Source organism: Penicillium subrubescens (genome assembly GCF_028828155.1).
Source record: "Penicillium subrubescens strain IBT 31985 chromosome Unknown utg000007l_segment0_segment0, whole genome shotgun sequence".
NCBI lineage: Eukaryota > Fungi > Ascomycota > Eurotiomycetes > Eurotiales > Aspergillaceae > Penicillium > Penicillium subrubescens.
In genome coordinates this window covers 1,668,454-1,688,327 of record NW_026643157.1, presented here as the reverse complement: position 1 = coordinate 1,688,327, position 19,874 = coordinate 1,668,454, and the positions used below count along the sequence as shown (strand labels likewise).

General features: G+C 50.5%; 6 protein-coding genes across 6 annotated transcripts; 3 read left to right on the top strand and 3 right to left on the bottom strand.

Annotated features, from left to right (window-relative positions):
• Nucleotides 1-22: 22 nt before the first annotated feature.
• Nucleotides 23-1,951, bottom strand: N7473_010377 (uncharacterized protein). The gene is made up of 2 exons (XM_057156316.1): nt 1,696-1,951; nt 23-1,571 (listed from the first exon to the last, which is right to left on the bottom strand). Exons 1-2 carry the CDS (start codon nt 1,818-1,820, stop codon nt 431-433), a joined length of 1,266 nt encoding a protein of 421 aa, XP_057004971.1. The 5' UTR covers nt 1,821-1,951; the 3' UTR covers nt 23-430.
• A 64-nt stretch (nt 1,952-2,015) lies between these two features.
• N7473_010376 (proteasome assembly chaperone 4 family protein) lies at nt 2,016-3,252 on the top strand. Its single transcript, XM_057156315.1, has 2 exons — nt 2,016-2,357; nt 2,728-3,252. Exons 1-2 carry the CDS (start codon nt 2,133-2,135, stop codon nt 2,956-2,958), a joined length of 456 nt encoding a protein of 151 aa, XP_057004970.1. The 5' UTR covers nt 2,016-2,132; the 3' UTR covers nt 2,959-3,252.
• Nucleotides 3,253-3,712: 460 nt separating this feature from the next.
• On the top strand, nt 3,713-5,330 carry erg13A (putative hydroxymethylglutaryl-CoA synthase; the record flags this gene model as incomplete). The annotated part of the gene is made up of 4 exons (XM_057156314.1): nt 3,713-3,766; nt 3,842-3,944; nt 4,033-5,123; nt 5,175-5,330. The coding sequence occupies 4 exons, from the start codon at nt 3,713-3,715 to the stop codon at nt 5,328-5,330; spliced, it is 1,404 nt and encodes a 467-aa protein (XP_057004969.1).
• Nucleotides 5,331-12,011: 6,681 nt separating this feature from the next.
• N7473_010374 (transcription factor domain-containing protein) lies at nt 12,012-14,518 on the top strand (the record flags this gene model as incomplete). The annotated part of the gene is made up of 2 exons (XM_057156313.1): nt 12,012-13,396; nt 13,456-14,518. The coding sequence occupies 2 exons, from the start codon at nt 12,012-12,014 to the stop codon at nt 14,516-14,518; spliced, it is 2,448 nt and encodes an 815-aa protein (XP_057004968.1).
• A 489-nt stretch (nt 14,519-15,007) lies between these two features.
• Nucleotides 15,008-17,207, bottom strand: N7473_010373 (uncharacterized protein; the record flags this gene model as incomplete). Its single annotated transcript, XM_057156312.1, has 6 exons — nt 15,008-15,503; nt 15,576-16,143; nt 16,197-16,503; nt 16,559-16,699; nt 16,764-16,800; nt 16,987-17,207. 6 exons carry the CDS (start codon nt 17,205-17,207, stop codon nt 15,008-15,010), a joined length of 1,770 nt encoding a protein of 589 aa, XP_057004967.1.
• Nucleotides 17,208-18,431: 1,224 nt separating this feature from the next.
• On the bottom strand, nt 18,432-19,320 carry N7473_010372 (putative isochorismatase family hydrolase; the record flags this gene model as incomplete). The annotated part of the gene is made up of 4 exons (XM_057156311.1): nt 18,432-18,522; nt 18,580-18,799; nt 18,857-19,169; nt 19,228-19,320. The coding sequence occupies 4 exons, from the start codon at nt 19,318-19,320 to the stop codon at nt 18,432-18,434; spliced, it is 717 nt and encodes a 238-aa protein (XP_057004966.1).
• Nucleotides 19,321-19,874: the final 554 nt, after the last annotated feature.

Sequence of the window (19,874 nt, the reverse complement as noted above, 5' to 3'; positions counted from 1 at the left end):
ATTGAGTGTTGAACATACTAGAGGCTATTGACCGAGTACATTTCTATCACTCTGAATGGCTAATCATAGTAAAGACTCGAGTTATTTACTTCTCTTTGTCTTGGATCCACGGTACCCTGCTGATCCCGTTGGCCCAACTTGGTCCGTCTTTGTTTGCCCGTTTTGGCCCCCATCGTAAAATCGTAAAATTAACCTGGGGGCCGCCCACGTTTGGGGGCGTCAAGACGAACACTCGACTCGCCATAATTGACTGAATGGAGTATTGAGTATCTCCTATCGGTTAACATGTTGCCTAGACAATATGTCTATCTCGAGTGTTCTGGACTGTCTGCGCCTCTTCTAGCCCCAAAGATAGAAACGCTCCCGGAAGCCAAACTCCTTCGTCCCATAGTTACCTACCCCCAATTCGTAACTCCCGACCATGTCAACACTACTGCTGAGCCACTTTTCGCGCCACCCAGTGCGATGGCTGATACAAGTTCTGAAGCATGCTCTCCCCATCCTGAATGTAGCCGCACGGCCTGCGATCGCCAGGCCGCGCCTCAATCCGGAAGCCCAATCGCTCCACCAAACACAGCACTTCGTCCTCACTCAACTCCACATTGCCCGGCTCCCCAATGCCCGAGGCATCTGCATCTTTACTCTTGCCCTCACCCGTCTCCCCGCCATCTGACCGGGGATGTCCGTCTTCGAAATGCCACAGTAAAGGTCCCACATTAATCCAGAGACCCCCGGGCTTGAGACAATGGTGAATCGCCTCGATGTATCGGATCAAGTTGGGCGCCGTGTCGATGAAGAACACGGTTGCTACTGCGTCAAAGGCCTCGCGGTTACTTGGTTCCATGTACAGCACCACAAAGTCTGCCGCTGACATCGACATTGAGCCGATGGGCACCTGTGCCTGCGCTGCTTCTTGCATCGTTGTGCCTGGGTGGACATCCGGGATCATGACAAGCCGTAACTGCTGCGCTCGGGAGTGTAGGTTGGAGAAATGCAATGCAAAAGGATGCAGCGCGTGCGCCGCTGGACCGGCTGTGTGGTTCAGGATCCAGCTGCTAGCCAGCAACTGGTGGTACGAGATCTCGTTGCCCTCAGCCGCATACCCAGCCAGACAGACTTCAAAGACGAGTCGGCCCAGTCCAGCGCCGGGAACTAGCACGCGAATCTCCTCTCCCGCGTCTCGGCGCGTCTGAAACTCAGCATGGAGGTCCTGGAGAACGGGGTCGTAGCAGACTGCCCGCTCGGCACGGCCTTCGGCGCTCCAGTCACGGTAAAATTGGCGGATGGTCGAGTGCGCCTTGTTGACGTCGGATGCGGTGGCTTTCTCGTGCCAGTTCTGGTTGGGGTCGTCCTTGTTTGGATTGGCGGGGAGTCCAAAGGACTCTAGTCCCACGGCGAGAATGGCGTCCGCGATTTCGGCATTGGTGTCAATGGCATCATCGACCTTGTTGAAGGTGTCCAAGATAGAGAAGGGTGGCTCGGAGAGCATTTGCCAGTGAGCTGAGGGCAAGGCATAGAAAGCTTGCCGTCGGCGATGCGTAGTGTTTTGATGCGCCGTTCGCCGGTATTGTCTGTAGTTGTAAGTTAGTCCTGAGATATACGTAAACACCTTCAAATCCTCATTGTGGCCCAAATAACCAGAAAAAAAAAACAAGTAGAAAGACAAGATAGTCATATTCATTATGGCATACGCACCGGAAGGAATCAAACGCGGCAAAAAGAACCCGTCGCTCTTCGGGATCAGAGAACGGATCAAAGTCTCCAGTCCAAGTCTCCTCCCCCTCAGCCTCATGGCTAACGCCCTGCCCTGAACCGGCCATGGCCAAAAGTCTTCCACTGAGCGGTAAAATACGCCCTCCGAGTGCTTTCTACGCCTCAGCGATGGGCTACGAACTGCACAGGCCAATGTGTCGATCATCGACGTGAGCAGTGTGCGGCGGGCAAAGCGAAGTGGGATTGGTGGACCGCCTCCGTTTGCCGGCACGGCGGAGACCCTTCAATCTTCAACCTCTCCAAGCTTGACAACATAAAACACACACGCGAGGTTCTCACACGCCACCAGAACAGCTTCATCGTTCTATCATTCGGCCTAATTAAATTTTAATTCTTGATCTTGAAGAAAGTCACATATCATGACGACCGCGGCCCCGCCAACAAGTCCCCAGACGGAGCTGGTCTCCCCCACTCTCAAGCCGCAAGAGCTCTCCTTCCCACTACCCAAAGCTCTGCACACGACTGGCCATGTCCATTTGACTTTTTTGGGTCATTGTGTAATGGTCCATCTTGCTACGTCGACGCCGGGCGACTCGTCGGGGTCTTTTAAGCCGATGGGGAGCTTTGTGTATGCCATGCCTGACGTGAGTCCTCCACTTTGTGCATCGTTTTCATCATCTGCTCTATCAAATCATTCCTACCTTTGTATCCCTGTTCAACTATGCTTTTTCTCATTCAAAAATCGTTTGCGAGCCTTCTTCGGACTCTCTAGTTGAGGGTCGCGTTTTGGCGTATATACGTCATTCAAGAATGTGGACATGTAATGTCACTCTTTTTCTACGCATGCATGATCTACTCCGTCGGACTCATGTTGCGCGTGGAAAGGGTTTAGCTGATCTGGCTCACCTATCTGGCCCCTTTGTGTTTTCTCTCTCCGAATCTTTTCCCTTGTCTGACTCTTTTCTCATCCCATTCGTGCCTTCAATAATCCCATGTCCATGCTAACTGTCCAAGCGAACATCACCAAATGCAACCATCTCAACAACACTCTACACAACACCATCTAGTATCGAATACACGACACGGGTGGCCAAGATCCTTGCCAGACGTATGCAACAGCCCGTCTATGTTGGGTGTAGCATTGATCCCAACGGGCTCGGGCAGACGGTAGAGGAGGAAATGGAGGGCCTGACGCATATTGTGAACTTGATTGTTGAGAAATATGAAGCTCAGAAGAAGCAATAATCGCAAATCCTAGGGACAGACATCCAGGGAATGGATTGGCGTGGGGGAGTATGGTTCATGTACGTGGCGTTACTGGACAGCTTGCATTTAACCACCTCCCTCATTTCCGGAATTCAAGAACCCTCTATCCAACTAAAATCCAATTGCTCGGGCGTCTGTTTGGCATCTCGGAAGCAGCATCCACTCGTCCTCCATCAAAATTCGCCCACTGAATAAGTCTACAAGCCCTTCCAACCCAGTAATCTACAGCTGCTGCCTTGGACTTGGCGCTATCCAGAGCCCGATACTTCCATCTCTTGTTTCACAATATTTTCCAATCAAAGCTGCAATTTTGTCGGTCGGATTTCGGGGAGGTGTTGACCACAGAAACCCGACTAGGCCGGATTTCATACAGGGATCCGATCTACGGTGTATATTCCTGAATGTCATCACCACCACCATCTCACTCAAGCACCACCATTCCATCACACTATGCATGAACTCCTTCGGATGAATGGATGTTTCCTATTTCTCTTTGGCGTCCCTGCAATACTTTCCCAAGCTGCTGCGAGATTGGACCAACGACGATGGGGGCTGTGAGCTCTGGTCCACTGGGATGAATTGGCTGTTCCTGAGAATGAGCTCATGGTATGAGATTTCCTGTGTACTGTTGAGAATATAAATAGAGAGGAAAATCCAACGTCAAATCTCTCTGAGAATTACACCAGACTGGTAGATTGGGTAGATATCTACGAATCTTGCAACGCATTCGGTCATGGCTCCTCAAAATGTCGGCATCAAAGCTATTGAGCTTTACTTTCCTAGCAGAGTAAGTTGATAGTTGATCTTGAATTGACATCCACTCTATACTACTTTGGTGGTCTTTGTTCTGACATCTTGGTAGTATGTGGCTCAGTCTGATCTGGAAAATTTTCTCGGTGCCAGCACTGGCAAGTATACGATCGGACTAGGCCAGACAAACATGAGCTTCTGTGATGATCGCGAGGGTGAAACTCCTCCTACAAGTCAATCCCAACTAATACAACAGTGGCCACATGTCTGCAAATGAATATCGCTGACGCCTAGCTACTCCAGATATATACTCCCTCGCCCTGACAACAGTCTCCTCCCTCCTCCGCAAATACAACATCCCCCCATCCTCAATCGGCCACCTAGAAGTCGGCACAGAGTCCATGCTCGACAAAGCCAAGTCTTGCAAATCAGTCCTCATGCAGCTCTTCGGCTCCAACACCGACATCGAAGGAGCCGATACCTACAACGCCTGTTACGGCGGTACAAGCGCGCTTCTCAACGCAGTGAACTGGATCGAGTCTTCTGCCTGGGATGGACGGAACGCTATCGTCGTCGCCTCGGATATTGCACTGTACAAGACGGTCTCCGCAAGACCTACCGGTGGCGCCGGTTGTGTGGCTATGCTTATTGGACCCGATGCACCGCTGGTCTTGGAGCCGCTGCGTGCATCGTACATGCAGCATACATATGACTTTTACAAGCCGGATTTTAAATCCGAGTATCCGATTGTGGATGGGCATTATTCTTCGAGATGTTATTTGCAGGCGTTGGATGGGTGTTATCGGCGGTATCGAGAGAAACAGGTTGCTCGCAAGGCGAATGGGATGATGAATGGAGTCGCAAACGGGCATTCCGAGAAGGCGGGCCCATCCAGCGTTCCTCTGGATGAGTTTGACTATTTCGTCTTTCACGCGCCCAACTGCAAGCTTGTTTCCAAGTCATACGCACGTCTGCTATACAATGACTATATCGCGAATCCGCATAACAAATCTTTCAATCCCGATGTCGTGCCATCGCTCATCCTTGAACAGTCCTACGAGGACTCTCTGAGCGATAAAGCACTCGAGAAACTCTTCATAAAACTCTCGAAAGAAAGGTTCTCAAAACGCGTCCAGCAAAGCCTCACAGCCCCGACTATGTGTGGAAACATGTACACTGCTGGCGTGTACTCGGGCCTCATCAGTCTGCTCAGCAACGTTCCGAGTTCGCAACTACTCGGCCGGCGTGTCGGAGTCTATAGCTTTGGCAGTGGTCTGGCCAGTACGCTCTTCAGTCTACGTGTTGTAGATGATGTGAGCGATATCGTATCCAAGGTTGATCTTCATGCTCGTCTCGCGGCCCGCGAGCGAGTTTCGCCCAAGTTCTACGATGAGGTCCGATAGCCCCTACTGAGCACATGATACATAACCACTGACCACAATTAGATGTGCGAATTGCGTGAGAAGGCATATCAACAGAAGAGCTATACACCCGTCGGCAGCGTAGACGCACTGGCACCAGGGACGTACTATCTCGTGGAGGTCGACGAGATGTTCCGTCGAACCTACGCCGTGAAGGAGGACTCGGGTAAGTCTAGCTAGCTACAAGCGACAAGCCCAGATACAACTTGAAAGAATTTCACATCTCACATTTCAAAACTCCTCGATTCGATCATCAATTTAATCTATCGCACGGTCTTCTACCATTGGTGTGAGTTTGGGTTACAACGAAATTTCTCCGTGCCGTGGCTACACGAACGCTATGACATGGACCACCCAAACCTAAGTAGAGTCCACCGATCCGGACTCCGAGAAACGCACCGAAAAATAAAATAAAACAAAGAATACACCATACTCTATCATATATATACGAAGTCTCTCCATTCACGTCGATAATCCATTCCATCTACGATGCCACCTGCGATGGCCTACTCAGTCGGGATAATAACCCCCGATATATACGTCATCGACCAAAGCCAAGCAATCGCTTAATCTGAGACTCCCGTAATAACGTTGCGAATTTAGGAATTTTAGGTCGGCGGAGGACCCCGGTCTCAGATCGAAAGGTTTGAAAAAGGCAAGGGCCGTGACCGTCAGGTTTCCCCCTCTGTGCGGTAACGCGGTTGGGCAGGGTAGGGCAAATCGGAAAGGCTCGGCTGTTGGTCGGGGGGGTTTCATCTATTCGGATCGTTGTCCCGCTGTGGGGCGGGAAAATAGACTCCTGTGGACAGGAAAATATAGTATTCAGTATTTGCATGGTCAGATGAGAGGGAGAGGCTTGCATTATTTTGAAGGATTGGGATGTTCCGTGTGGACAGGTAAGTGGTGCTATTCTACACTATTTAGTACCTAGTCTGGTAGTGTATTTTAGTAAGCGGCGTTGCACTGCTGAATTCTGCCGATTATGTACACAATGGATTTGCTATTTGAGGGTAGTAGTCAGGTTACCTCTTTGATTTTTGCTTCTGTGGTTTAGGGCCGGTTCTCACAGAGTCAGTAATCTGTTCGCTTATGGCTCATAGGTTGACCTCAATTTTAAGCCTAGAGGCCGTACGTAAATTTGTGCCTGGCTGGGCTGCACATTATTCTTAGCACGATAGTGGGGACTTCGCGATGATACAGTCAGATACACAAAGCCCAGTCATAGAAACACATGCAGGCATAATGATCCCGGTAAGGTCATGCGAAGGACAGGACTGGAGGTAGATAACGACGCTGATGCTCGAATTCAGCTACATACAGAGCCACGAACCAACAGCTCAGCGCCAGACTGCAGGAGTAGGGCTTCACTAGTGATGAATTTGGCCTTCGGCTCGAGGGAGCTGAGCGGGATCACTAAGCTTACTACAAATGCCAAGACGTCCAGTATCATAGTGTGCAGTAGTGTTTGCATGGTTGGGTTGGGTGGGTAGTTGGTTTCTTCTGGCTTTTGATGTTTAGTGGTTCAAACCAGGCCCGACAACCTGGATACGAAGGGACTGTACGTTTATGTATGGAACACATCGAACGCTGGCGCCTCTGTGATGAAGAAAACTCATGGTTTTTGCATGGTTAGAAGGTGGGGGAAAAGAAAGATTACACGGTTTACTTCTAACCTAGCACAATGCGCCATAGTAGGTCCATGCGTATGGGTAGATCTATCTAGCAGCTGGAGTACAGATGGAAGCGAAGTAATCCCTGTCCTTGCAAACCAAGTCATACTAACGCAGGAGAACACCCCCCAACAAGCAACGGCACGAACCGAGGGCTTGACCGCCCAACCGAGTTTGCTTTCTCCAGACAGGTACGCCCGGACGGAGAACTCGAGGTAAGGTTATGCATGCAGTATGCAGCCGGGCACAGCTCTATCCATGTGACATGGAGAACCGATGAACCACTCGCTGGGAAGTTTTCATTTTCGTCTCCAGACTACATGGTTAGTTTGATCAAATACGACGGCTGGCGCGCGCATTGATGTTCCGTGCCAGGGGCGGATGGAATGGCGCAATTGACACGGCTCATGCAGTGTTGCAACTGGTGCGTACGATGGTCCACCAGCTCGGATATGTCCCTGGAGACATCGGTCATTAAACTGGTAGGGGAATTGGCCATGCGACTGGTAGTCTGGTACTAATCGCATGGCCAATTTCCCCTACCAATCTCACTGCCGATATGTCTACGAAAGAGGAAGGGAGTGGGAGAGGGGAGAGGAATAGAATAGGCGAGGCGAGGTCCGGGTGGGCTGTGGACGGTGGCCGCTCGGATGGTGGCTGATGTGGATGGATCATGGGTACTGTACTGTAGCACAATATGGGGCCGGAGAAGTCTTATCGCGTAGCCGATGGGTGCGGGGAAGCCGTGGTTTAGTTTCTATTCAGCACTATCACCACCTCGGACTAGGAAGAGTACATGGGTGATTTCAGATTTCAGATTTGGGGTTGCTTAGCCTTGGGAGCTCGTGAGCATGACGAGATCGGGTATGGACCTGCGCGCCAAGGCTTTGAGCGTCGAGATGGAAGAATGAATATGGCATGGAATGACACAGGGCCAATGCATCTTTGTCAGTGTCAGCTCCTATCATCCACGAATTTGCTCCATATCAATGATCCAGCCTCAGCTTCCTATCCTAACTATCTGATCCTCTCGGCCGAAGAAAAATCAACGAAAGAAAAAGTGAAGGGGTTGATCCTCTCGGATCAGGGGCAGCTGAAGCTGGCAAGTGTACAAAGTAGAGCTGAGGCATCAGCGATTCAGCATCGCTCGGGCTTGCTGCACAGCATGGCCATGCACGCCGGTTGCAGGAAACCGCAAGGTCCTGTGATCAGGCCGACAGGGTAACAGGGCTACTCCCAAACCCGTGGGATCTGTCTCCGTCGCAGATTGGCGCGGGATAAGTTCTCCGTTCGGGGGGGGATCAGACGTTTTGTTTGCGTTGACCAATCGTGATACATGGCAGAGATGGGGTGGATCTGCGGCAGCCCCCTTGGGCCGTAGATTTTCACGCAGAGTGAGAGAAAGTGTGTGCCAGTGGTTGGGGGCAACCAGGAGAGGTTGGCGTTAACTTCGGGAGGGCAGGAGGCACGAGGCACGGTAGCCTGTGCTTCTCTCATAAACGTGGGAAAAGGCACGCACAGTCATTGATTAGTTGACGAGTTTAATATGTACGGTACACCGCATTGTACAGACTAGATTGGGAAACAATACAGTATTTAGTCTATTGACTTTGGAAATTAAAGATTAAGAATCGATTTCGATCCATCATTTATTCAGGAACCATTCTAAAACCTTCTACTGAATCTCTCATGTCTCGGTAGATGACCCGTGAACCGAGTCATTAACCATAAAAATCTCTCTCCCCTATTGCGGAGTCCCAACGGGACCCGAACAACGTTTATTTCGGATAAAACTCGGGACCAACCATTCAGCAGCTCCTAGGGCTCGGCAGACCCGACTCGTTGGCCTGATCAGTTGATAGGCGAAATTGGGGGTCCGAATTGAATGAAGTCAGTCCAATCTGATTGGGGGACAGGGCGAGATGATGGCAGTCTAGCGTCGCTGACTCGCTGAGTTCAAACACTAGCAACGATGGGCGATAGGGGAGAGAGAGAACCAAGAAAACAAAAAAAAAAAAAAAAAAAAAAGGCAAAATAATTGCCACTTGGAGAAAGGTGTCTCCACTGTTCCGGGTCGACATCCGGGCTTGGACTGGGCTTCCATGTGGTCCGGTGAAAGCTTTCCGAGTCGATCAGGGCTTGCAACCGTGCAGGTGATGAAACGAAACGTCAGCGGTGGAACAATCCCAAGCTAGACCAAACCGAAAAGAAAATTGGGTCTTGTAGTTGTAAATTGTTGGGTCCCGGGATACAGAGAGAGACGGCACGGCGAGCGCCGAGATCTTCATCTCACATACCATAGGCTACGTATGCCTCTTTTTTCCTTTTCCTGCTTCGTTCTGTTCCGCCTGAGCGCTGGCTATGGGATCTAGGTTGGAAAGGGGAAGCGAGCAGGAGATAATCGATTAAGCGGTATAAATCATCAACGAGACAAAAAGTAAGTTTAAGGGTTAAGAAGGGATTAAGCGTGTTCGAGCCGGAAGTTTCCTGTGATGTGGTTGGCCTAGCAAGCATTTGAATCGGAAGTATAATTTGGCTTCTGCCCCCCTCGCCGGGCTCCATACTTTAGATGCCCGATACCGGGAGCTTAATGCTATCCTTAGATACCTGCTGCGTCAGGAGAACCGAGTATACCGAGTATACTGAGAGCATGTGTACTCTGTGTCAATCAATCCAGGCATGTTCGTCGAAACTTTGAATTTTGCCTTCTCAGGGGCAAAAAAGTAAGATTACATTCTGACTGGCGTGAAAAGATGGACCGGTCCCAACCACCACTGACGATCCATGAACCGTTCAGGAAACGCGGCGCACCAGCCCTTTTGGATGGGACCGTCCCGATCTGCCATGATGAGGTGAGCAATCGAGAGACATTGGATCGAAGGAGGAAGTTGTATATCATAGTTCAGCTCCCACTGATAACACTCTACGTTTAATTGATGGATTGCCTCACCATAGTGATAACAATTCAGCTGGAAATCTACTCTATTAGTGAGTACAGTTGAATAGCCAAGGGATAGACTCAAGTTCTCGTGCTGACTCCAAGTGGGACCCGCCAACGCTGCCGAGTTCAAGGGCTGACCTACCGGCGTGCTCCCTTCGCTCCGGGTCGAGGAACGCCATGACTCCCCTCCGTCAAATGTAAATGGAGACAAGGTTCGCCAATTCCCAGGCTCCCCGACGGTGGGGCCCCCGGTGGACATGGTCTCCAGCTACCATCGCTGGTCCAGCCGAAAAGGAATAGGAGAGAGAAAAAAAGGAAAGTGAAAAAAAAAGAAAAAAAGGACAAAGCGCTGGTTCGAAAACTACTTCAGGTATCCATCGACACTGCCTCTGCCGATCTCGGGATGCCTCTTGGGCGCAAGAGGTCTGATCTCGGGCAAACGAGGAGGGCGATAGGAGGAGCCTAGGAGGAGCTGACCGTTACTCTGCAAGGTGAAGTAATTTAGTTTCCTTCATGAAGAATTTTTGTTAAATTAGGAGTATGAAGAGTTGAAGACATAGGCAGTGCTTTTATGAGGCGATCTCAGGATTCTATACTTTATTACTTCAATCGTCTGTAGATATTTCATAGGAGATCAAGAACGACCTCGACACGACTCATGAGATGTTGGAGTGCTCCATACTCTCCGTATAACCAAGGGGGCTAGACCCAGTTTTAGCGGTCACCCGTGCAAAGTGTCATTTCGGCTGAAGATTCCTTAATTCAGTTTCCGGGTCCTGAGTTAACTTAGGCTCTTGGTTCGTTTACCACTAAACCAACTCTACCAAAGAAGATTAAACCAAGAATCATGGCTGAACTGTGACCAGCTAACAAGCTCAGAGATCAGACATCAGTCGACTCATCTCGATCGGGACGATGGTTTAAGTCTGTCCTCTGTCTAGTAAACTAGCCTGTCCAGGCTATCCAATGCAATACGGGAGAGACCCTGATGGAGACCTGTGAGGAACGGTGATCCCAATCCCACACCTTTTCGCTCGTCGATCTGGTTCCTTTTATTCTTTAATTTTTTAGTTTCTTTTCTCTTTTTCTCTCTCACTTCTTTTCTTCTTACTTCATTTCATCTCTTTCCCTTTTCCCCCGGTGCTACCCGAATCATCATCCCGACAGTACTATACTTTCTTCGTTGGAAGAACGCCCCATCTGTCCCCATCGCTGCGGAACTGCCAGCCGAGAGGCTCCAGTTTGGGTTTCGGGTCTATTGCCAATTTGCCAATTTGCCAATTTGGCCCATTTGCCCATTTACCAATCGCCAATCTGTCACCTCTGGTGCTAATCTCCAATCGTGCATCTGGCATTTTGATTTTGGCATTTGCTGCATTCTGATCCTCATTCTTTTCCCCGGGTCCTGCATTATTCCCCTCCTCCCTTCGATCCTATCTACCCGTCTATTTGGGTCGACATCTTCAAGTTATTATTCCTGCATCTTCATTCGATCAGGTTCCCTTCCTCCTCCCCCCAACCTCGGCATTTATCATCTCCACGATCTACCCTGACGTTCAGATCCCCTGGTACCCTTCTTCTTGACCCTGGACCCTATTCGCTCCTTTTCTCTCCCCTCGGCCTTGGCTTGCCTATTCTCATTGGGGTTCTTTCTTTCTTTTTTTCTTTTTCTTTTTTATTACCCTTTTTCTTCTCGCTTTTTGCTTAAATCTTGTTTATTCTCCGCACTCTCCTGTCGCCCCAAAGAACCAATCCGCTTTCGCCTGCGCGACTCATACGAGAGCTTCTGTGGCCCATCGTGACACTCTTCTGGATTTTTCTCTCTCTCGACAATATGGCTTCTGGCGATTTGCCTTCTTCCCGTGAATGACCCCCGAATTCACATTCCACCAGTGGGATTATTGGCGCTCGGCAGTTTCCAAGCGATCGAATGAACTGACCCGGTGGCGAGTCTGTTCTCCTTCGGCCAGTCGTATTCTCGCGCGGCGACGGCTTTGGATACACCCCCCGCCAACTTCACTTTCCAACCTACCAACACCACAGACTAACTTACTACATCCACTGGTCGATTGGTTGATCCCGTGGAATTCTTGAACCCTTTCTTAATCAAACGCGCCCGTTTGATTTCTTTCTCCGGGCTGTGAATCTGTGGTTATCAGGTTGCTGACGATCTACCTGGTTTATCTACTTTGCGCTCTGAGTTCCTCCCACCGCCGCAGTGGAGACTCGTCGACAGTTCATTTTTTCGCGATGCAGCAGACGCCCTTTCGACCCGCCAACCCGAACCGGGGTGGCTCGTATGAGCTTCCTTCGGTGCAGTCGGTGACGGGCGCATTCCCTCCCGCCCCCGGGTTACCCTCCGCTCCGCCAAGTCGACCCGACAGCGGAATGCGAATGGCCCATCTGTTGCAGCCGATGCCATCGATTCAACAGCCTCAGCAGCCACTACCACAACCATCCGCGTTGGTCCAGGGATCGCTTCCCCCGCCGCCTTCTCAGCAGATATCTGCGCCAGGCCCAACCCCAGCTCCATCAACTTCACCCTATGCGCGATTCTATGATTCAGCATCAGGATCTCCTGCAGAGAGTGGTGGCCTGCCCGATGCGCCTCCGATGGTATCGATGCCGGGAGGCCCGGGCATGTATCAAACGAGTCCGGTTGGGCTTCAGCAATCGACCCCCACCCCGCTCCAACAGAAGCGAGCTTATCGGCAACGCAGGAAAGACCCCAGTTGCGACGCCTGTCGCGAGCGCAAGGTCAAATGCGATGCGACAGAGACATCTAATTGCACAGAGTGTATCAACCGCAAAGTTCGCTGTCTGTTCACCAAGGAGACGAATCGGCGCATGTCTTCGATCAAGCAGGTCCAGGATCTCGAGAAACAACTACACACGACCAAGCAGCAGCTCCAACAACTACGATCAGGCATGCTTCGACCAGATGGGATGATGGATATTGAGGAATCGCCATCTGCACCTATAATCAAGCTGCCCGAGATCGACTACAAACCTCCAAGACGACCCAAGGCGATGATCACGCAAGACTTGTCCCAGGTACGGTCGAACTTGCGCCAGCACGGCCGTGGGATTTTGAAAGCCCCTCATCCGCATCGGCACCAAGGCTCCAAATCCGTAGTGCCGGCCGATGCGGCGCCACAACTGCCCCCGAAAGAGGTTGCCGACCACCTCCTCGCTCAGTATTACCAATGTATTCACTCGATTCTACCGGTTCTGCACTGGCCCGAGTTTATCGAGGCGTATGAGAAGTTGTATCAAACAGGGTCTTTGACAGGCGTGTCTAGTGAATGGGCGGCGGTATTGTTTGGAGTTTTCGCATGCGGCGCAGTGCATACAACCGAGCCAAACCGAGAAGAAGAGGGCAAGAAGTTTGTTCGCATCTCTTGTGGGATTATCGATGTGTGGCAGGACGAGTTCAACTTGGATCGAGTACGGGCGGCTCTACTTGCCAGTATTTTTCTCTACGAAGTCAACTCCAAATCCGCCAGTTGGGTCTGGATCGGGTCAGCAGTGCGTGTGGCGCAAGAGATTGGGTTGCATATCGAGTCTGGGCCATGGCCTGAGCTGGAAGGTGAAATGCGCAAACGCATCTGGTGGGGATTGTATACTTACGACCGGTTTGTACCTCGTGGCTGTTGGAATACAAGAACCCGTACTGACATTTTTCTCACTCCAGACTTTTAGCCCTCGAGATGGGCAAGCCAGTCTTGATCAACGATCAGGACTGCGACATTGACTTGCCATGCCCTGTGGACGACCAGTCTCTTGCCCAAGGGAAATCCGCTGAAGATCAGTCTGCACCATCTCCATTACTCGCCACAATCCACGTCGTCCGCTCCATCGGCCAGCTCACCCGTACCCTCCGCTCCCCTTCAATCAGCTATGCAACTCTCGAAACCTTTGAACGTCACTTCACTATTTGCCGTACAACCTTCCCAGCTCACCTCCAACTCAAGCAAGACACCGATCTCGACCCCCGATCCCTCGCTCCGATAATTTACCTCCAAAACGCCCGCCTTCTCCTCCATCGCCATAACATCTCCCCTTACTGCCAGTCCGGCGTTCGCACTGCGGCCATGGACTACTGTGTCTCAATAGCAGTCGATACAGCTAATATTCTCTCGCGCTGTATGCGAAGTCACACGGGCACAGGGGACTGGCGAGCCCTGTTTGCCTCGAGCGCGGGCACTCTTCTCTGCACGCATATCTGGCGCTGCGCTTTATTCCTCCTTTTCCGGCAAGAATTCGCCCCAGCATTGGCTTGTGTGCAAGCTAGTGCCTCCGTGGGTGATGACCGTGCTGTAAATGCTGCTTGTGGCCGGTACCTAGCATTCTTCCTTCGATGCCTCCTCGACCGCTCCCAACCCGGCGAGGTTGTAGATCCTGAGCAGGACGAAGCGATGATGGCCTATGTATCTGGTGACATGCAGGGAACTGCAGACGGTAGCTGGGTCTGGCAGGGTAGCGAGACCGGCGCGAATTTGGAGAATATTCCTGGGCAGCCTTGTCCGGCACCGGTACCGGCTGACTCGCAATGGGAAGGCTGGGACTGGGTCGAGAAGACCGTTGCGCATCTGCTTGGTGAGAAACAGCGCCGTGAATATGAGCACCGCGATGTCTCCATGGACTCTAGACCTGAGTCTTCAAATATGCTTGCGCCTCAGTCGGCGGGGTCGGATACGACGGAACGTCGGTCTAGCTCTGCTCATTCGCGTATGACTATTGCCAGTATTATTTGAGCAGGTCACAGCGGCTATCGTTAACTGAGTATTGAGATTCATTCAAGCTTGTCTTCCAAAGATAGGAAGGCAGGCAGGCAGTACAGCGAAGCCAGACAGGAGCTTCGCAACACCCAAACATCCCGTCGATGTCAGACATCGCTCGGTCAAAGTTCGGAGCCTACGATTGCAGATTCTCCGAGGCCACTGGCCTAGAGAGACTCCCAAAGTGAGAGTAGAGTACAGCTCAATCTAGACAAGAGCTACGTCTGCACTGAGGTTTTCAGAACCGATGGATTGGCTTCACCCATCCACACACCTACTTTCTTGTGAATATCTATTTTGTATGCCATTACATTTCTACCTAAATAAGACCGGCTTCAGAAGCCGAAGCCGAACCCTTGATTGAAACAAAAATTTCTTCAAACCTCTCTCACTGTACACTATCATCACTCCAACCTCTGAGCGCAGACCGATACATACAAATCATATCACATCACTGTCCACGACTTAAACCAAACGTCTCCCGCCCATCGACCGCCTCACCTTCCGGACAGCCTTAGCCTTCCCCAGAGACCGACCCTGCACATTATCCCTCCGCACCTTATTTGAGCTCGACGGGTTCGGTCCATTCAGCGTCGTGTTATACGTAGCATCACTAGGAAGAACCTCCATCACAACAGTGCTATTACCCTCCCGGTAGTCACTCGTGGGTGTTCCATGAGTCTTATATCCGCCATGCGACTTCACGGTATGTTTACCCGTCGCGATATCTTTCCTTGCGAGTGCTCGCTCGAACAGTTCTAGTGAGGCGAGGGGCTGGTAGAATGGCACTTCATGGCCGGACTCGTAGATCCGCACGAAGCTGTATAAATCGCTTTGTCGGACTTGGCCGTGTACGACGCCGTCGGAGGTGGTGATATTGACGAAGCCGGCGTCTTTGTAGCCTAGGGCGTTGATTTCGTCGGCGACGACCTGGCCGCCGAGCCAGTTGCAGTTGTAGTCGCTGGATACCCATAGTATGTCAGTTATATTTGCCCTTTAAACGGAGGGGAGAGACTGAGGAGGGGAAACTCACGCATCACCAAAATACATAATAACCTGCACACCCGCATCCAACAACTTCCTCACATCCTCAATAGTATTCGACTCCCGATCATCATCACCGGTATTCGAAAACGCATTGCCCACCGTATACGAATACTCCGAAAAGTTCTGATAAGCACCAATCGCAGCCTGAACCTTCGGCGTATTCAAATACTCCACATAAAACGAGTACGGGAATGGATCAGGCGTCAACTCGCGCATATCATACTCATCCCGTCCAGAGTAAATATCAAACATATTCTCCACCTTATTCGCGCAGAAACTATCCGCCGTGGCGCAGATGTCGTTGCGACCTGTTGCGTAGCATTGCTTGGTCTGGTCGAGGCAGTTTCCGGGACCATAGAGGTTGTTGTACCATTCTGCTTTTATGGATGCGTTGTACGGATCGTAGTCGTAGGTGTTTCCAGGGGAGATGGAGAAGTTATAGTAGGCTTGGTATTGGATTAGGGGGTCGAACCAGCCGTTTCCGATGAGGACGTTTTCGAGTTTTATGTCGATTGCGTCGGGGATGTTTTTGGCGTTTTGTGAGAGGAAGTACTCTGTTTCGAGTTAGCTGGGATTGGGGTTGGTGATTCTTAGGGGAGATGCTTACCGTTAAACACCGGACCGTAGTGTCCACCATAACTCTCCGTCGTAAAGGAGAAGCCATTACGCGAGTAATGCGGGAATACACCCATGAATCCTTGCAGCGTCTTCCACATATTCGGTGCCGCGCCTTGAGTTGAGTTCGGAACAAGGCTAATATCTGATTTGGAGTATGTGCCGCATGTGCCGACCTCCTCGGCATAATCAGGGCATGTTTCGCTAGGTAGTTGGATGATATTGCCATCGCTATCTTGATACCCTGGGATTGGAATCGAGTATGAAAGTCCGACGGTGGTTGGCTGGTCAATGAAAAGCTGGTTGCTTGTTAGATGAGGTGCTGGTAATGTTATAGATGTTGGATGGATTTACCATGTTGCTTGCGTTGGACCATGAGTAAGGGTTGTTGTAGGCGTTGCCGTTGGAATCGACGCCACATGGGCCAAGTTCTTGGAATAGTCCAATCATGGAAGATGACCCTGGCCCGCCATTGATCCAGACTGTGAGTGGCGCCTGGGTAGATTGTTAGTGTTTAAACTATGGGCTTCTTATAGTTCCATTCAAATGTATTCTGTACCTTCTTCGGGTCTTCGTTTCTTGCTTCAAAGAACCACCTATGTTCCGATAGTTAGTCACAATGCTCCAAAAGCGATTCCAATCTCGGTAACTCAGGAAAACTGAGCCGCAGTTTGTGTGAGGTCCAATCAGTCCTTGGAAACATGCGACCGCAATAGGTCGCGTGCCTTTGACGGAGACCTTCTACCTCAGGTACCCCACGGTTTGAGGAGACAAGTTCTTACCAGAAAATATGCTCATACTCACCAACATCCGCGTAGCCAGAATAGCTCTTGACATTGGGATCTTGCTCGCAAATTCCAGCCGGGACTTCTTTGTACCGCACATTGATCCCCGCATGTCCCTTCTTGGTGATCAAGTCGGACGGGGCGGATACGAACTGTGCCGAGGCGCAGGGAAGCAACAAAGCTGCTGCCACAGCCGAAACTTTCGAATATCGCACCATCGTAGACCGTGAAAGCTCGGACAGAATGTCAATCACAAAATAAGCGATACGAACTGCAAAGACAATTCCCCTGCTACAATATCTGAGAAGACTCAATTGAGGGGAAGTGACTCTCGTTTTATTGATAAACAAGGAAAGCTCTCCATCATCTCCACTTGTCTTTCATTCCCGATCATGTAATTAAACTAGGCCCGGTACACCGTCGGGATCCCCCTGGATAACGATAAGACCTCCCCCTTTTTGATCTCGCTTCTTTCAATTGGGAAGGTTGCATTGTGCTCTCGAGCGGGGTATAACTTAGTTATTGCTTGCCTAAACCTAAGGCGGCACATGCATGGCTATTTGTTTGTCAGCGAGGGAAAACAAAGCGATAAGTTAGTTAACTGATCATCAGCTGAAGTTAGCATGGGTCATTGTTGTTCAGTACCTTCAATTTTCCACTATAAATGAAAATGGGACACCATGGCTAACTAAAGATCCGTTACCAGAGAGTAAGTTTAAATGCTTCCGCGTCTTTGTAGCTTGTCTTGTTCAAAAGGAGAGTCAAACTCAAAGTGGGATCTTCATCCAGATAACGGCATTTCTTGTTAGTCTGAATGCTTGATTCGACTTGATTGGCGGTGCTGAGCGCTGACGTATGTACATGCACGTATCATTAGAATCCTTGTGCCGCGACGCTAGAACCATCAGGTTGGGCCTACCTTATGGAGCCTAGCTTTCGTTTGACATTGACTAACCAACCCAGGAGCCTCATGCCTTAGGCGTCGGCAGGCCTATTCGACCCTTTTGGATATCAGAGAAGAATGAGGTCTATGAAAATTCATTTATGTCTTGGGCCAGTTGAAGGACTTCTGCGCGATATAGTTTATCAAGCAACCTCTGTGGGTAAGAAGCATATTCGAGATTCCAAGATACCGGTTGCTTGTTTCTCGAAAAGCTAAGATTTCCTCAAACTGATTATCAAGCCCTTGAATCAGATTTACTGAGAGAACCCGTATCACAAGACGCATAGTGATTGATTGGTAAAGCTGTACTCAGACATCAACACATCTCTCTGAGTTTTCTAACAATCTCTCCGTTTTCCGTTCACTGATCCATCCAAATTCCCCGTCTTCTTGCTTCCTCCGTCTATTGCTCCAAATCCTCCACTGATTCAATTGTCGAATTGACTTGATCGTCTCACTCAGTCCGAGCCGAGTGCATAGACTAGCCTTGATTGTGGACTTAGATCAAAAGCTTCTCAACCTCGGCGAGGGTTCCGTTGACAATGGCACCGGCGTGGTGGCGAGCAGCCATGCCGTAAGCGAATTGGTACCTTTGGTGGGTTAGTCAAGTTCGTAGACTAGCTTCAGCGTTTTGGGTTAAAACTCACTGGTCAAGGACGGGGAGGATCTCGGTGAGACCGGGCTTAGCGCGCCAGTCGCGCATCAGGTCACAGACAATAGCGAAGAAGCCCATCAGAGTGACACCGGCCTTCTCCATACGGCGGTTAGCATCCTCAGCAAGCTTGACATCGAAAGTTCCACTGGCGTCGGTGTTGGCGAAAACCTCGTATCCCTCATCGATGAGCGACAGAGCCAGGAATGCGGTGCCTAATTGTCATGTTGTTAGAGCTGGTATTTCACACGAGGGACAGCAAATCCACTTACAAACTTCAGTCACGATACCACCGATGATCAGCTGCTTCTTTCCGAGGGCCTTGACAGCCTTGCGGAAGTCGGCGTTGTCCCAGGCGTTGACCTCACCCTGGCGACGGATGAAGGTAGCGTTGGGGTGCATCTCGGTGATCTCCTTGAGCAGGAGGCCGTTGGGGCCACCGTCGGAGGAGGAGGTCAGGATGGTAGGCAGATCAAAGATGTTGCCGATGGAAGAGTGGGCCAGCATGTTGTTGCGGAAGTCGTTGGTGCCAAAGTCACGAACGAGCTGGGCCAGACCGACCTGGTGATCGATGACCAAGAGAGCCTGGAATGTTCGTTAGTCCTGATTATAGATGGAACAATCCCAGTACTTGGTGACTTACCGCGTTCTTCTTGTCGAGACGGTTCCATGCCTGAGCGGGAACGGCGGAGACTGCCAGCAGCAGGGCAGTCTGGATGATCTTGGAGAAGTACATCTTGAAGTGTTTTTTTGAATACGGAAGGGAGAGAGAGGATCTTGAGTGGTCTTGAGATCTTGTCTTGTGTCTGGATAAAAAGTACTGGTGAAGGCGAGGAGTTGCCTCCTTTTATATTCGATGCACTCCACCTAAATCATGTGGACCTTTTCTTCAATCATTGATAGATGGATAGATGGATAGATGGATAATCTTGACAAAGGGTTTGCTAATCTCGTGTCCGCTTACCCTCGCCCCAGATTTAGTACGTCGTTGACTGCCCCATCCAGATTGTCTTGGCCCACAGTGACCGCTGCAGTATGCAAACTGTCGCATGTGTCACGTCTCGGCAATGCAAGTACATTTGAGCATCGGAACAAGGTACATAGCGTTTACGGAGTTTCTGCTTTGGGAATGTGGCTAGTTCGTGAAAATGTCCCATTGGGGAGAGAGATTAGCTAACGGTAGAGCTTAAAATGTGCTGAATGACAAAGAGCTATCATTCGTGTCTCTTAATAGCTCGCACCCTCACTAGGAGTCCAACCATGCCTTCGCTTGCTCTTCAACAAGACGTG

Excerpts from the sequence above, each read along its gene's own strand:
- N7473_010377 (XM_057156316.1), bottom strand. The coding sequence starts at position 1,820 with ATGGCCGGTTCAGGGCAGGGCGTTAGCCATGAGGCTGAGGGGGAGGAG. Across the intron at positions 1,572-1,695 it reads GCCGCGTTTGATTCCTTCCG|ACAATACCGGCGAACGGCGC; the intron begins GTGCGTATGCCA and ends TTACAACTACAG.
- N7473_010376 (XM_057156315.1), top strand. The coding sequence starts at position 2,133 with ATGACGACCGCGGCCCCGCCAACAAGTCCCCAGACGGAGCTGGTCTCC. Across the intron at positions 2,358-2,727 it reads TTGTGTATGCCATGCCTGAC|CGAACATCACCAAATGCAAC; the intron begins GTGAGTCCTCCA and ends TAACTGTCCAAG.